The sequence below is a fragment of the Heterodontus francisci genome, chromosome 3 (assembly GCF_036365525.1).
Source record: "Heterodontus francisci isolate sHetFra1 chromosome 3, sHetFra1.hap1, whole genome shotgun sequence".
Lineage (NCBI taxonomy): Eukaryota > Metazoa > Chordata > Chondrichthyes > Heterodontiformes > Heterodontidae > Heterodontus > Heterodontus francisci.
The window spans coordinates 140,039,676-140,055,970 of record NC_090373.1 but is presented as its reverse complement, the minus strand read 5'-3'; the positions used below and the strand labels follow the sequence as shown (position 1 = coordinate 140,055,970).

The following is a 16,295-nucleotide window of genomic DNA, read 5'->3' as shown; positions in this document are numbered from 1 at the left end:
ATTTCAGCATCTTGGAGGATAGGAGTTGGACATCTACCTGAAGAAGTTCATGGTTTTGCAGAACGTTGTGCTATCCTTGCCAAGGGAATTGCCCAGAAGGATTGTGAGATCTATGTTTGTTGCATCTGATAAGTAATGTGAAATCTTTAAGAGATAAATCTCGACCATGATTTAACTGTTAATTTATGTTGGTTTTGGTTTTAGCGTAAAAGTAAAATTTATAAAAATAAAACCTTGTCCATTTGTTTTTTTCTCTAAATTAAGGACAGTCGGTGGATTGGATTCTTTTGGTTTGTAATCTCCACGAGGATCATAACAAAATACAAAAACAAATTTTGCATATATAAAGAAACACTTGCATTTCTATGGTACCTTCCATGGCCACAGATTGTCCCAAAGGCTTTACAGCCAATGAAGTACTTTTGAAATGTAGTCACTGTTGTAATGTAAGAACACGGCAGCCAATCTGTACACAGCAAGCTCCATCCAAAACGTTTCATTGAAAAGATGGTGCCTTTGACCGTGCAGTGCTCCCTTCAGTACTGCACTGGAGTGTCAGCCTTGATTTTCGGGTTCAAATCCTGGATTGGGACTTGAACCCAAAACCTATTAACTCAGAGGCCAGAAAGCTACCAACTGAGCCGTGGCTGACGTCTAACCAAAACCACTGGTTTGTTGGACTTATAGACCAGGATTTGAAATAAGACTTCAAGTTTTACAATATTTGCATTCATAAACTGAAATGGAGTTGTGATTTTTTATAGCAAAAAAAAATTTAAGCCAGACTTATTTAAAACTAACAAAATCAATAGAACAAAGGAGAAGTTCATTATTATGCATAAAGAATCTGCATTTAGGAAATAAAAGTTTAACAATCCAAAAGACATTCAAGCCAGTCTGCATACTTACTGGTATCTTATCACTTAAATATCCAAGCAATGGGGAGGATACAGCATATGCTGTAGAGAACCCCAGGAATACTAGTCCTACATATCCAGCATTCAAATTGAACTGGAGAATAAACAAAAAAAGGTATATATTCAACACTGTTCAAATCTTAACTGAAACAACCTTCAGCTGGATATAATCCAGCAGTCAAAATGTTAAGAAAAATTGTATTTCGACATGAACATTTGTGAGACGCATATATTTAAACAAAAGACATCCAAAGAGAAAATATCTTTTACCTGATTTCTGGAGATACATTTAAAAAGAGGGCAATTTGACCTCGATTTGAGGTGAGAATCTGCTGGAGAATAATTAGCTCCAATTGACTCAGGGAGACACAGCAATTACATTTTATAATTTATACATGGGTGCACTTTAACAGAATTCTACATTGCATGATAGATGCTATCATGTTCCTGTTGATATTCAGACTGACTGGAAAGCCATGGGAGATTTTTTTTATTTTTTCATGGGATGTGGACATCGCTGGCATCCCTAATTCCCTTGACAACTGAATAGCTTGCTAGGCCATTGCAGAGGGCAGTTAAAAGTCAACCACATGGCTGTAGGTCTGGAGTCACGTGTAAGCCAGACCAGGTAAGGATGGCAGATTTCCTTCCCTAAACAACATTAATTAATCAGATAGTTTTTTTTACGTCAATTGATGATAGTTTCATGGCACCATTCCTGAGACTAGCTTTCAATTCCCTGTGACCGGCTGTCAATTCCAGATTTTTATTAAATAATTGAATTTATTCATTAATTGAATTTAAATTCCACCAGCTGCTGGGCTGAGATTTGAATCTGTGTTCCCAGGGCATTAGCCTAGGCCTCTGGATCACTAGTTCAGTGACATTACCACTACACCACCATCTCCCCATAATCTAATCAAATATATAAAAAATATCCTTCACACAGGATAAAAACTGATTTGCCCAACAGTGCTTGCTACAATGACACACTTAGGGGGTGGCAGTGGCATAGTCATATTGTCACTGAACGAGTGACCCAGAGACCTAGGGTATTGCTCAGGGGACATAAGTTCGAACCCCATCCACGACAGAAGATGGAATTTGAATTCAATAAATAAATCTGGAAATAAAAGCTAGTCAAATGATGGCCATGAAACCATTGTTGACTGTCATAAAAACGTACCTAGTTCACTAATGTCCTTCAGGGAATGCCCTCTGGAATGGCCAAGCAAGCCACTCAGTTGTATCAAACTGCTAGAAAGTCAATATGGAATGAAACTGGAATGGCCACCTCACATCGACCTAGGCAATGGAAACGACAACAGCAAACACTGTCCTGTAGACCCTGCAAAGTCCTCCTTACTAATATCTGGGGGCTTGTGCCAAAGTTGGGAGAGCTGTCCCACAGACTAGTCAAGCAACAGCCTGACATAGGAATAATCACAGAAGCATACCTTACAATGTCCCCAGACACTGCCATCACCATCCCTGGGTATGTCCTGTCCAACCAGAGGTGGCAGCACAGTGGAATACAGTCAGGAGGCAGTTGCCCTGAGATTCCTCAACATTGATTCCAGACTCCATGAGCTCTCATGGTATCAGGTCAAACATGGGAAAGGAAACCTGTGCTGATTACCACCTATCGTACCCCCCTTCAGCTGATGAGTCAGTACTCCTCCATGTTGAACACTACTTGGAGGAAGTACTGGGAGGTGCAAGGGCACAGAATGTACTCTGGGTGGGGGACTTCAATGCTCATCACCAAGAGTGGTTTGGTAGTACCACTGCTGGCCAAGTCCGAAAGGACATAGCTGATAGACTGGGTCTGCGGCAGGTGGTGAGAGAACCAACAAGAGGGAAAAACATACTTGACCTCATCCTCACCAATCTACCTGTCGCAGATGCATCTGTGTATGACAGTATTGGTAGGAGTGACCACCACACAGTCCTTGTGGAGACGAAGTCCTGTCTTCATATTGAGGATACCCTCCATTGTGCTGTGTGGAACTGCTATCATGCTAAATCGCATAGATTTCGAACAGATCTAGCAATGCAAAACTGGGTATCCATGAGGCGCTGTGGGCTATCAGCAGCAGCAGAATTGTACTCAACTGCAATCTGTTACTTCATGGACCGGCATATCCCCCAATCTACCATTACCATCAAGCTGGGGGACCAACCCTGGTTCAATGAAGAGTGCAGGAGGGCATGCCAGGAGCAGCATCAGGCATACCTCAAAATGAGGTGTCAACCTGGTGAAGCTACAACCCAGAAGTACTTGTGCCAAACAGCGTAAGCAGCATGTGATAGACAGAGCTAAGCGATCCCACAATCAATTGGTCAGATCTAAGCTCTGCAGTCCTGCCACATCTTGTCGTAAATGGTGGTGGACAATTAAACAACTAACTGGAGAAGGTGGTTCCACAAATATCCCCATCCTCAATGATGGGGAAGCCCAGCACATCAGTGCAAAAGATAAGGCTGAAACATTTGCAACAACCTTCAGCCAGAAGTGCTGATTGGATGATCCATCTCGGCCTCCTCCTGAAGACCCCAGCATCACAGATGCCAGACTTCAGCCAGTACGATTCACTCCACGTGAAATCAAGAAACGATTGAAGGCACTGGATACTGCAAAGGCTATGGGCCCTGACAACATTCCGGCAATAGTACTGAAGACCTGTGCTCCAGATCTTGCTGTGCCCCTAGCCAAGCTGTTCCAGTACAGTTACAACACTGGCATCCACCCGTAAATGTGGAAAATTGCCCAGGTATGTCCTTTGCACAAATAGTAGGACAAATCCAACCCGGCCAATGACCATCCCATCAGACTACGCTCGATCATCAGTAAAGTGATGGAAGGTGTCATCAACAGTGCTATCCAGCGGCATTTGCTTAGTAATAACCTGCTCAGTGACGCTCAGATTGGGTTCCGCCAGGCCACACAGCTCCTGACCTCATTATAGCCTTGGTTCAAACATGGACAAAAGAGCTGAACTCAAGAGGTGAGGTGAGTGTGACTGCCCTCAACATCAAGACAGCATTTGACGGAGTATAGCATCAAGGAGTCAGAGTTATACAGCCCAAAAACAGGCCCTTTGGCCCATCGTATCCATGCTGGCCATCAAGCACCTATCTATTCTAATCCCATTTTCCAGCACTTGGCCCATAGCCTTGTATGCTATGGCGTTTCAAGTGCTCATCTAAATACTTCTTAAATGTTGTGAGGGTTCTGGCCTCTTCCATCCCCTCAGGCAGTGTGTTCCAGATTCCAACCACCCTCTGGGTGAAATGTTTTTTCCTCAAATCCCCTCTAAACCTCCTGTCACTTACCTTAAATCTAAGCCCCATTGGTTATTGACACCTCTGCTAATGGAAAAAGTTTCTTCCTATCTATGCCCTTCATAATTTTGGAGACCTCAATCAGGTTCCCCCCCTTAGCCTTCTCTGCTCTAAGGAAGACAACACTAGCTTATCCAGTCTCTCTTCGTAGCTGAAATGCACCAGCCCAGGCAACGTCCTAGTGAATCTCCTCTGCACCCTCTCCAATGCAATCACATCCTTCCTATAGTGTGGTGACCAGAACTGTACACAGTACACCAGCTGTGGCATAACTAGCGTTTTATACAGCTCCATCATAACCTCCCTGCTCTTATATTCTATGCCTCGGCTAATAAAGGCAAGTATCCCATATGCCTTCCTAACCACCTTATCTACCTGTGCTGCTACCATCAGTGATCTATGGACAAGTACACCAAAGTCCCTCTGACCCTCTGTACTTCCTAAAGTCCTACCATCCATTGTATATTCCCTTGCCTTTTTAGTCCTCCCAAAATGCATCACCTCACACTTCTCAAGAGTAAATTCCATCTGCCACTGCTCTGCCCATCTAACCAGCCCATCTGCATCGTCCTGTAATCTAAGGCTTTCCTCTTCACTATTTACAAAACCACCAATTTTCCTGTCATCTGCGAACTTACTGATCATACCTCCTATATTCACATCTAAATCATTAATATACACTACAAACAGTAAGGATCCCAGCACCGATCCCTGCAGTACACCACTGGTCACAGGCTTCCAATTTCAAAAACCTTCAACCATCACCCTCTACCTTCTGCCACTAAGTCAATTTTGGATCTAATTTGCCAAATTGCCCTGGATCCCATGGGCTCTTACCTTCTGAACCAATCTCCCACACAGGACCTTATCAAAAGCCTTACTGAAGTCCATGTAGACTACATCAACTGCTTTACCCTCATCTAGTCACTCCTTCAAAAAATTCAATCAAGATTATTAGGCATGATCTCCCCCTGACAAAGCCATGCTGACTATACCTGATTAATCCCTGCCTCTCCAAATGGCGATTAATCCTATCCTTCAGAATTGTTTCCACCAGTTTTCCAACCACTGATGTTAGACTCACTGGCCTGTAATTACCTGGTTTATCCCTGCTCCCCTTCTTGAATAATGGTACTACATTCGCTGCCCTCCCGTCCTCTGGCACCTCTCCTATGGCCAGAGAGGATTTGAAAATTTGAGTCAGAGCCCCTGCTATCTCCTCCCTTGTTCCACATAACAGCCTGGGATACATCTTATCTGAGCCTGGGGATTTATCCACTTTTAAGCCCGCTAAAAACACTAATAACTCCTCCCTTTCAATGCTAATTTGTTCAAGTTTATCACAGTCTCAGCAAAAGTGGAGTCAATGGGAATCAGGGGGAAAACTCTCCGCTGGTTGGAGTCATACCTAGTGCAAAAGAAAGGTGGTTGTGGTTGTTGGAGGTCAATCATCTCAGTCCCAGGAAATCACTGCAGGAGTTCCTCAGGGTAGTGTCCTAGGCCCTAAAGCCTGGCTACCCGACCCGAACCCCACCAAAACCTACTACATGTGTCGGGTTCGGCTCAGGTCTGTATTCTGCGTTCAGCATTCGGATTCAGGTCGGGTCAGGCATTTAAAAAAATTAAAGGACTCGGGCCCGGGTCGGGTTCGGGTTGGCTGTTGTCGGGTGGGGCCCGGGTCGGGTTTTAATTTTATACCCGGGCCAGGCTTTACTAGGCCCAACCATCTTCAGCTGCTTCATCAATGACCTTCCTTCAATCACAAAGCTCAGGAGTGGGGCTGTTCGCTGATGATTGCACAATGTTCAACACCATTCGTGACTCCACAGATACTGAAGCAGTCCGTGCAGAAATGCAGCAAGACCTGGACAACATCCAGGCTTGGGCTGATAAATGGCAAGTAACATTTGTGCCACACAAGTGCCAGGCAATGACCATCTCCAACAAGAGAGAATCTAACCATCTCCGCTTGATATTTAATGGCATTACCATCGCTGAATCCCCCAGTATCAACATCCTGGAAGTTACCATTGACCAGAAACTGAACTGGAGTAGCCATATAAATACCGTGGCTACAAGAGCAGGTCATAGGCTAGGAATCCTGCGGTGAGTAACTCACCTCCTGACTCCCCAAAGCCTATCCACCATCTACAAGGCACAAGTCAGGAGTGTGATGGAATACTCTCCACTTGCCTGGATGGGTGCAACTCCAACAACACTCAAGAAGCTCGACACCATCCAGGACAAAGCAGCCCGCTTGATTGACACCCCATCTACAAACATTCACTCCCTCCACCACCAACGCACAGTGGCAGCAACGTGTACCATCTACAAGATGCACTGCAGCAATGCATCAAGGCTCCTTCAACAGCACCTTCCAAACCCGTGACCTCTCGCACCTAGAAGGACAAGGGCAGCAGATGCATGAGAACACCACCATCTGCAAGTTCCCCTCCAAGTCACACACCATCCTGACTTGGAACAATATCGCTGTTCCTTCACTTTCGCTGGGTCAAAATCTTGGAACTCTTTTCCTAACAGTACTGTGGGTGAATCTACCCCACATGGACTGCAGCGGTTCAGGAAGGCAGCTCATCACCACCTTCTCAAGGGCAATTAGGGATGGGCAATAAATGCTTTCCTCGCCAGCAACACCCACATCCCTTAAATGAATTTTAAAAAACACTCCATCCATCTGAAGGTTTTCAATTTTGGTGCAACTTAAACTTAATTATTGAAACATAGGAGCAAGAGAACAGCAATTCAGCCCCTCAAGCCTGTTCGACCATTTCATAGTATTTACAGCATAGAAACAGGCCATTTGACCTCATTGGTCTCTACCAGTGTTTATGCTCCATGTGAGCCTCCGCCCACCCTCCTTCATCTAACCCCATCAATATATTCTTCAATTCCTTTCTCCCTCATGTACATATCTAGCTTTCCCTTCAATGCATCTATGCTCTTTGCCTCAACTACTCCATGTGGTAGCAAGTTCTGCATGCAAACCACTCCCTGGGTAAAGATGTTTCTCCTGAAGTTTTTATTGGATTTGTTAGGGACCATCTGATATTTATGATCCCCAGTTTTGGATTTTCCACAAGCAGAAACATGACGATCCCAACCAACCCCTTCATAATTTTAAAACACCTCCATAAAGTCACCACATAGCCTTCTCTTTTTTGAGAGAAAAGAGCTCCAGCCTGTTTTCCTGATAGTTGTACCCTCTCAGTTCTCTGGTATCATCCTTCCAAATGCTTTGGAATAAATATTCATTCTATTACATCATGACTGATCAGCACCTCAACTCCATATACCAGCTTTTCCTTGTTCCTATTCCTTGATATGCTTACTTATTAAAAATCGATCAATCTCAGTCTTGAAAATTTCAATTGACAGCATTCACAGTCTTTTAGGGCAAGAGACTTCCAGATTTACACTACCCTTTATGTGGAAAAGTGCTTCCTGATTTCATTCCTAACTGGCCTCAGCTCCAATTTCAAGGTTATGCTCCCTTGTTCTGGATTACCCTCACCAGTGGACATAGGCTGGAATTTTACACCACCCCCTGGAACGGGCTGTGAGGTTGGGAGGGGGGGGGGGAGGGGGCCTAATATCGTGCAGGATGGCGGAGGCGCAGTGCCTGTTGCCTACTCAACCCCCACTATCTTACCAGCGGTAGGGGAGCCCACCCGCCCTTAGGCCTACTGAGGCCCTTAAGTGGCCAAGTGGTATTTTACCAGTGGCGGATAGGCAATTCGCCACCTTAGGATGCTGCCCAGTTAAATCTGCGGCCTCCTTGCGGGTTGGGGAGGGGGTCTGCCCTCCTGATCAAACACCATGTGCTGCACAGAGGCCCCGACCAGCAGCATGGGCTGCCCCTGCTCGAACACTCCCTCCGCCCTCTCAATCGATCCCCCCCCACCCCCCCTCGCCAGGGTCTGACCAATTGGTCCCAGCAAGCCCTGACCTCACTTACCTGTTCCAAGGCTGGAGTCCATCGTGGCTCTTCTTGCTGGGTGCAGTCCCAGCAGCACCACTGGGAGCTGCCATCCCTCTGATTGGCTGGCAGCTCTTGCAGGCAGGAAATCTTGCCTCAGAGGAACAGAAGCCACAACTGCAGGCATTTAATTACCTGACCCACATAAAATAGCAGCGTGGCTTCCAGGCCCGGCAGAGGTGGGCTCACCCCCGACTTTTCAGCTGGTGGGCGGGGGCCACTGCATCATCCTTAAAGTCCGGCCATTATTTCTCTGTATCTACTTTAAAATGACAAAACTAATTGATAAACATCATGATTAGATCACCCCTCAACCTTCCTGAACTTAAGAAAACACAAGGAATACAGCACAAAGAAATTCAGAGAACAGAATTCTCACCTTATCAGTAGCAAACAGTGATATGGTGGGATCCAGAAAGCCAATACAAGAACTTATAGAAAATATAAGAAGGCACAGAAAAATTACTTTGGGGATTGTAAGTAGCTTCCAGAAAGAGGCATTGGTGGCAATTCCATCTGAAAACCAATAACTTTGGTTAAAATATATTACACTATATTTTAAGTATAATATCCACAATATTTTATGGTATTGGTGATGGAGAATGACTAACATTTTTAAACCTTTATTACAAATATCTATTTATAGAGAGCGTACCATTTTATTTACCTTTCAGATTGCTGCTACAGTGAAAGCAGCAATAACAAAGTTTAATCAATCATCCTTTGGCCTCCCCTCATCCATTTAACGGCAATTATAAAAATGAATGCATTTTGCACTTCATTTGCTTGTTGCTAAAATTTTGACCTTCAGTCTGCTTTACTTCCCACAGAGCTTGGTCAACACTTGTATATGTATGCATTTGCACTCTAATATCTTCAAGATCCTTTAAACACTGTTATCAGCAGACCTCCCAGAACAGTAGAATGTTCACGTCTGCTCAAAATTAGAAATATACTCTTCCACCCAACCCCCATCAGCAGTTTAATCCTTTATCGGAATCATTTCTAATTTACCCATTACTACCTTGTGCATCACCTTATCAGGTAAGCTACAAACAATATCTGCTGACCATCAAAACCCAACCAACCATTCTTTCACATCACAGAAATTCCAAATGTGATAGATTCATATTTTCCCCTGTTTGGTGCATTGCTTATTCTTCTGATTCTTCTCCCCTTCACTATTTCTGCCAATATTCACCCTTTTCTCTCTTGAAGGAGTTGACCACTAGCTGGGAAAGCACTGGACACCTTCCAATACTTTGTTTAACTGCCCATTCATCATGTGAGCACCCATTCAGAACTTCATCAGGCTTTTTGACCATGAAGGGGTACCACAGTCAAGTTTTTTTTATTTTTTCATAGGATGTGAGTGTTGCTGGCAAGGCCAGCATTTGTTGACCTTCCCTAATTGCCCATGAACTGAGTGGCTTGCTAGACCATTTCAGAGGGCAGTTAAGTGTCAAACACATTGCTGTGGGTCTGGAGTCACATATAGGCCAGCAGATTTCCTTCTCTGAAGGACGTTAGTAAACCAGGTAGGTCTTTTACAATAAATGATGATAGTAATGGTGCCTTGAAACTGAGACTAGCTTTCAATTCCAGATTTTTATTAATTAATTGAATTTAAATTCCACCGGCTGCCATGGTGGGATTTTAACCCACATCCTGGACCTCTGGATTACTAGTTCAGTGACATCACTGGACTGGGGCGGCACAGTGGCGCAGTGGTTAGCACCGCAGCCTCACAGCTCCAGCGACCCGGGTTCAATTCTGGGTACTGCCTGTGTGGAGTTTGCAAGTTCTCCCTGTGTCTGCGTGGGTTTCCTCCGGGTGCTCCGGTTTCCTCCCACATGCCAAAAAGACTTGCAGGTTGATAGGTAAATTGGCCATTATAAATTTCCCCTAGTGTAGGTAGGTGGTAGGGAAATACAGGGACAGGTGGGGATGTGGTAGGAATATGGAATTAGTGTAGGATTAGTATAAATGGGCGGTTGATGGTCGGCACAGACTCGGTGGGCCGAAGGGCCTGTTTCAGTGCTGTATCTCTAACTAACTAACTAATCACCACTACGTATCATCACTTCCAGCACGGATCACTGGAAAATAATCAACAGCAGAAACCCAGGCCAATTTTTCCCGAGACTAGGGAACTCAGATTAACTCTAATGGTCATGCCATTGCCTTGATTGAGAGCAACTAACTCTGGATTTATTTGACTCAGCTATTTACTGTCTTAACCAGCTGAGCTACTGCATGAACTACAACCATTTTAAAACAAAAAGTGAAGTAATTATAACCTTCTAATTGCCAACAAATTTCCAAATGACACAATCCTTTGGACAGCATTATATTAAAATACTTGGCTATGGAAGCCATCCCAATAAGAGTAAACTACATTTCTACAGGAAAATTAAAATGCAGAGCCTTACCATATCTTGGTAAAATATACATGTTCAAAGGTACCATTGAAAGAACGATACATCCGAGAGCAATAAAAGGAACTTCATATCCAAATGACTGGTACAAAAAGCCTCCAATCGGTGGACCCGATATTAGGCCAAGCCCAGAGAAAATTTCCAGAGCTCCCTAAAAAGAAATGTTTGTAGTTTGTGTTAGAGTGTCTTTGTTTGCTAGAAATAGTAAATTAATGTAACTTTTTTTTCACAAAGTGGGGTCAGCTTCAAGAGGATTTCCCCCCCCAAATGACAAGGTACTGTTCCACTGACCTTTAATATTTCACACAACTGGGCATTAATCATTAATCGAGCATTGACAAGCTAGTTGCTTGTAAGATCACAATGGAGCCTAATCCTGTCCTTCTCTGACAACTACTTCCGCTAAAGGGTGGAGAAATTTCTGGATAAAAGTCAGGACCAGGAACTGGTTAATTCTCACTTTCCTAGCCTAAGGTCTCATAGGCACATGTCCTATTGATGCCTTTGCTGAGATTAGCTAAGGAGCATAAACTGAGGATCAAACTGTTCTCTATGGTTCCGAGAAGTTCAAGACACTGGAGAGGGGTTGCAGGGGGGTGGGTGGAGAAAGAGAACGGAAAACAAGATAAAATCTAAAGAACAAATTGAAACCTAGGTAGGAGATTCTTAAAGTATCTTTTTTATAAATTATCAATATATTCACAAAGACATATATAAATTTCATAAATAAGAGTTAATCCTATCAGCAGAGTACAAGCTACACATTAGTGAAAGACTTAAATTCACTGTTACCATTATTGCGGCTATATTGTTTGGAAAAGTTCCAGCGAGGATTGAAAACGAGGCAGTAAGGCTTCCAGCAAACCCTATTGCATCCACTGATCTTACGATGAAACACAAAGCAATAAATATGGGTCCATCTGGAGATTTATCCAATAGGCTGGGAACGGAAATAAAACACATTAACTTCAGGAAGGGAGTACAATGTTTTTTCTCTTGTCTTATCTCAGCTCTACCTTGTCATCACCTCTCTTGCCTCCTCCACTGTTGCTAAATTATCAGACTGCTTGTCTAACATTCAATACTGGAAGAGCAGATATTCCTCCAATTAAGAATTGGGAAGATTGAAACTACTGTCTTCGGTCCCCGCCACAAACTCTGTTCCCTGATGACCGACTCCATCCCTCTCCCTGGTAATTGTCCAAGGCTGAACCACTTCACAAACTTCTGACCACATACCAGTGCTGTCACGAAGACTACCTATTTCCACTTCATGAACATCACCCAACTCCACCCCTACCTCAGTTCATCTGTTGCTGAAACCCTCATTCATGCCTTTGTTACCTCTAGACTGGACTATTCTAATGCACTCTTGGTTGGTCTCCCAAATTCTACCTTCCGTAAACTTGAGGTCATCCAAAACTCTGCAACCCATGTCCTTACACACACCACGTCCCGTTCATCCATCATCCCTTCACTCACTGACCTACATTGGCTCTTGATTAAACCCTGCATGGTCTTGCCCCATCCTATTTCTGTAATCTCTTCCAGCCCCACAACTCTCCGAGATATCTTCATCATCTCTGGCCTTGAACATCCCTGATTTTAATTGCTCCACCATTGTTGGCAATGCCTTCAGTTGCCTTGGCCCTACGCTCAGGAATTCCCTCCTTAAAACTCTCCACCTTTCTTTTTTCCTTTAAAACACCTTTTAAAACCTACTTCTTTGATCAAGCTTTTGGCTATCAGCCCTAATGTTGCCTTATGTGGCTTGGTGTCAAATTTTCTTTATAACATTCCTGTGATGTGCCTTGGGATGCTTTGTTACGTTAAAAGCACTACATAAATACAAGTTGTTGTTATTACTTGATAGCTAATCTTTGCAAACGTTTGAAATTAATTCATTTCAACTATGATTATATACAGGCTGAAGAGTCTACATCAAACATATTCTCTTTCTCAACAGATACTGTCAGACCTGCTGGGATTTTCAGCATAATTCAAATTGTTTCTTTAACCTATTCAAAGAACCAGCTTCAGACTTTATTTGTAAGATAATGGGTTGCTTCATAAAATGAAGCCGTAAATATATACGATATCTTCTTCTTCTTTGGCCTCCTTGTCTCGAGAGACAATGGGTAAGTGCCTGGAGGTGGTCAGTGGTTTGTGAAGCAGCGCCTGGAGTGGCTATAAAGGCCAATTCTCGAGTGACAGGCTCCTCCACAGGTGCTGCAGATAAGATTGGTTGTCGGGGCTGTTACACAGTTGGCTCTCTCCTTGCGCTTCTGTCTTTTTTCCTGCCAACTGCTAAGTCTCTTTGACTCGCCACACTTTAGCCCTGCCTTTATGGTTGCCCGCCAGCTCTGGTGATTGCTGGCAACTGACTCCCACAACTTGTGATCAATGTCACAGGACTTCATGTCGCGTTTGCAGACGTCTTTAAAGCGGAGACATGGACGGCCGGTGGGTCTGGTACCAGTGGCGAGCTCGCTGTACAATGTGTCCTTGGGGATCCTGCCATCTTCCATGTGGCTCACATGGCCAAGCCATCTCAGGCGCCGCTGGCTTAGTAGGGTGTAAATGCTGGGGATGTTGGCCGCCTCGAGGACTTCTGTGTTGGAGATACGGTCCTGCCACCTGATGCCAAGGATTCTCCGGGGGCAGCGACGATGGAATGAATTGAGACGTCGTTCTTGGCTGACGTACATTGTCCAGGCCTCGCTGCCGTAGAGCAAGGTACTGAGGACACAGGCTTGATACACTTAGACTTTTGTGTTCTGTGTCAGTGCGCCATTTTCCCACACTCTCTTGGCCAGTCTGGACATAGCAGAGGAAGCCTTTCCCATGCGCTTGTTTAATTCTGCACCGAGAGACAGGTTGAGCCTAGGTAGGTGAACTCTTGAACCACTTCCAGAGTGTGGTCGCCGATATTGATGGATGGAGCATTTCTGACGTCCTGTCCCATGATGTTCGTTTTCTTGAGGCTGATGGTTAGGCCAAATTCATTGCAGGCAGCTACAAACCTGTCCATGAGTCTCTACAGACACTCTTCAGTGTGAGATGTTAATGCAGCATCGTCAGCAAAGAGGAGTTCCCTGATGAGGACTTTCCGTACTTTGGTCTTCGCCTTTAGACGGGCAAGGTTGAACAACCTTCCACCTGATCTTGTGTGGAGGAAAATTCCTTCTTCTGAAGAACGCATGTGAGAGCAGCAGGGAGAAGAAGATCCCAAACAGTGTAGGTGCGAGAACACAGCCCTGTTTCACGCCACTCAGGATCGGAAAGGGGTCTGATGAGGCGCCACTATGCTGAATTGTGCCTTTCATATTGTCATGGAATGATATATTGGTTATAATATTCCAAAATTCCCTGAATGTGGGAAAGGTTCCAGTGGATTGGAAAAATGCTAATATAACGCCCTTATTCAAAAAGGGTGGGAGGCAGAAAGTAGGAAACTATAGACCAGTTAGTTTAACATCTGTCATTGGGAAATTGCTAGAATCCATTATTCAGGAAGTAATAACAGGACATTTAGAAAGTCAAAACGCAATCCATCAGAGTCAGCATGGTTTTATGAAGGGTAAATCGTGTTTGACAAATTTGTTAGAGTTCTTCGAAGATGTAACAAACAAAGTGGATAATGGGGATCCTGTAGATGTAGTATATCTGGACTTCCAGAAGGCATTTGATAAGGGGCCGCACAAAAGGTTCATACACAAGGTAAGATCACATGGGGTTAGGGGCAATTTATTAGCTTGGATAGAGGATTGGCTAACCAACAGAAAACAGAGAGTCAGGATAAATGGGTCTTTTTCTGGTTGGTAAGATGTAACTAGTGGGGTGCCACAGGGTTCGGTCCTCGGGTCCCAACTATTTACAATCTATATTTATGGCTTGGATGCAGGGATAGAAGGTACTATAGCCAAATTTGCAGATGACACTAAAACTTGAGTTGCAATAAAGAAATAAGAGATTTACACATGGATATGGATAGGTTAGGTGAATGGGCCAAAATGTGGCAGATGGAGTTTAACGTGGATAAGTGTGAGGTTATTCATTTTGGTCAGAAGAATAGAAAGGCAAATTATTATCTAAATGGAGAGAAACTTCAGAGTGCTTCGGTGCAGAGGGATCTGGGTGTCCTCGTGCATGAATCGCAGAAAACTAGTATGCAGGTACAATGGGTAATAAGGAAGGCAAATGGAATTTTGGCATTTATTGCAAAAGGAATAGAGTATAAAAGTAGGGAAGTGTTGCTGCAACCGTACAAGACATTAGTGAGACCGCACCTGGAGTATTGCGTACGGTTTTGGTCCCCCTACTTGAGGAGGGATGTAGTTGCATTGGAGGCAGCTCAGAGGAGGTTCACCAGATTGATTCCAGAGATGAGGAGTTTGTGTTATGAAGAGAGATTGAGCAGTTTAGGCCTTTACTCTCCAGAGTTTAGAAGAATGAGGGGAGATCTAATTGAGGTTTATAAGATGATTTAGGGGATTGACAAAGTAGACGCAGAGAGGATGGTTCCTCTTGTGGGGCAATCTGGAATGAGAGGTCATAGTTTAAGGATAAGGGGTAGCAGATTTAAAACAGAGATGAGGACAAATTACTTCTCTCAAAGGGTCGTGAATCTGTGGAATTAACTACCCCAGAGTGCAGTGGATGCTGGGACATTGAGTAAATTTAAGGAGGAGGTAGACAGATTTTTAATTGGTAATGGGTTGAAGGGTTATGGAGAACAGGCAGGAAAGTGGAATTGAGGCCAAGATGAGATCAGCCACGCTCGTATTGAATGGCGGAGCAGGCTCGAGGGGCTGTGTTCTGATTATGTTCTTATTTATTAAAAAACACAACTTGGATTTGAATAGGTAAAATGGAGAACATAAATAAAAGTTGTGTAATGTTGATGCTGGCAAATGGCAACCAGAGTACAAAAGTTTTGGTGAAAGGGAACCCTTAGTCGAAGCTAAAATAGAAGGTTTAGCTGTGGTGGGGGGGGGGGGGAAAGCATTTTCATTGGTCAATGTCTCATAACTGCTTCCCTCAATCACTGCTCTTCTTGTCTGGCTGTGCACTATTACCCTTTGAGTGAAAAGCAATTTCCCATTTTTTCATGTAAAAATAAAACCTGGGGCAAAATTTTAGGTCGGGACACTGACGTAGGGGTCAAATGGGGGCCACAGCCCCGCACTGTGTGGGCAACTGTCACCCGGCAGTGATTTTCCCTGAATTGGCCAATTAGTGGCCAGAGGGCAGGTTTGCTGTCCAATTTAGGCCGCGGGCAGGCTCTCAAAGCTGGAGGGCCATTCGGAGACACCGCAGTTAAGTGCCAAATGAATTTTTAAGATAGATAAATGTGAGGTGCTGCACTTTGGTAAGATTAAACAGAAACATCACCTACACCTTGGAAAATAAAGAAATCATTAAAAGCCACACTGCAGGTCAGGAAAGCAATTAAAAATATGAACCAAGCAATGGGATTTAGTTCCGGGGGTAAAAAAATCAAAAGTGGTAAAGTGATGTTAAATTTGTATAGGACCTTGATCAGGCCCACTTGGAGAGCACTGTGCACAGTCTGGTCACCATACTATAAAAAAAGGC

At 44.1% G+C, this 16,295-nt stretch overlaps 1 protein-coding gene across 1 annotated transcript in view; it reads right to left on the bottom strand.

The window, feature by feature from the left end:
* Positions 1-16,295, bottom strand: part of LOC137361872 (MFS-type transporter SLC18B1-like) — a 69,883-nt gene that overhangs the window by 29,265 nt on the left and 24,323 nt on the right. Inside the window, exons 5-8 of the mRNA XM_068026478.1 lie at positions 11,490-11,637; positions 10,692-10,848; positions 8,639-8,775; positions 910-1,011 (exon numbers count right to left, since the gene is read on the bottom strand). Coding sequence (XP_067882579.1) covers positions 910-1,011; positions 8,639-8,775; positions 10,692-10,848; positions 11,490-11,637 — 544 coding nt within the window. The remainder of the gene's footprint in view (positions 1-909; positions 1,012-8,638; positions 8,776-10,691; positions 10,849-11,489; positions 11,638-16,295) is intronic.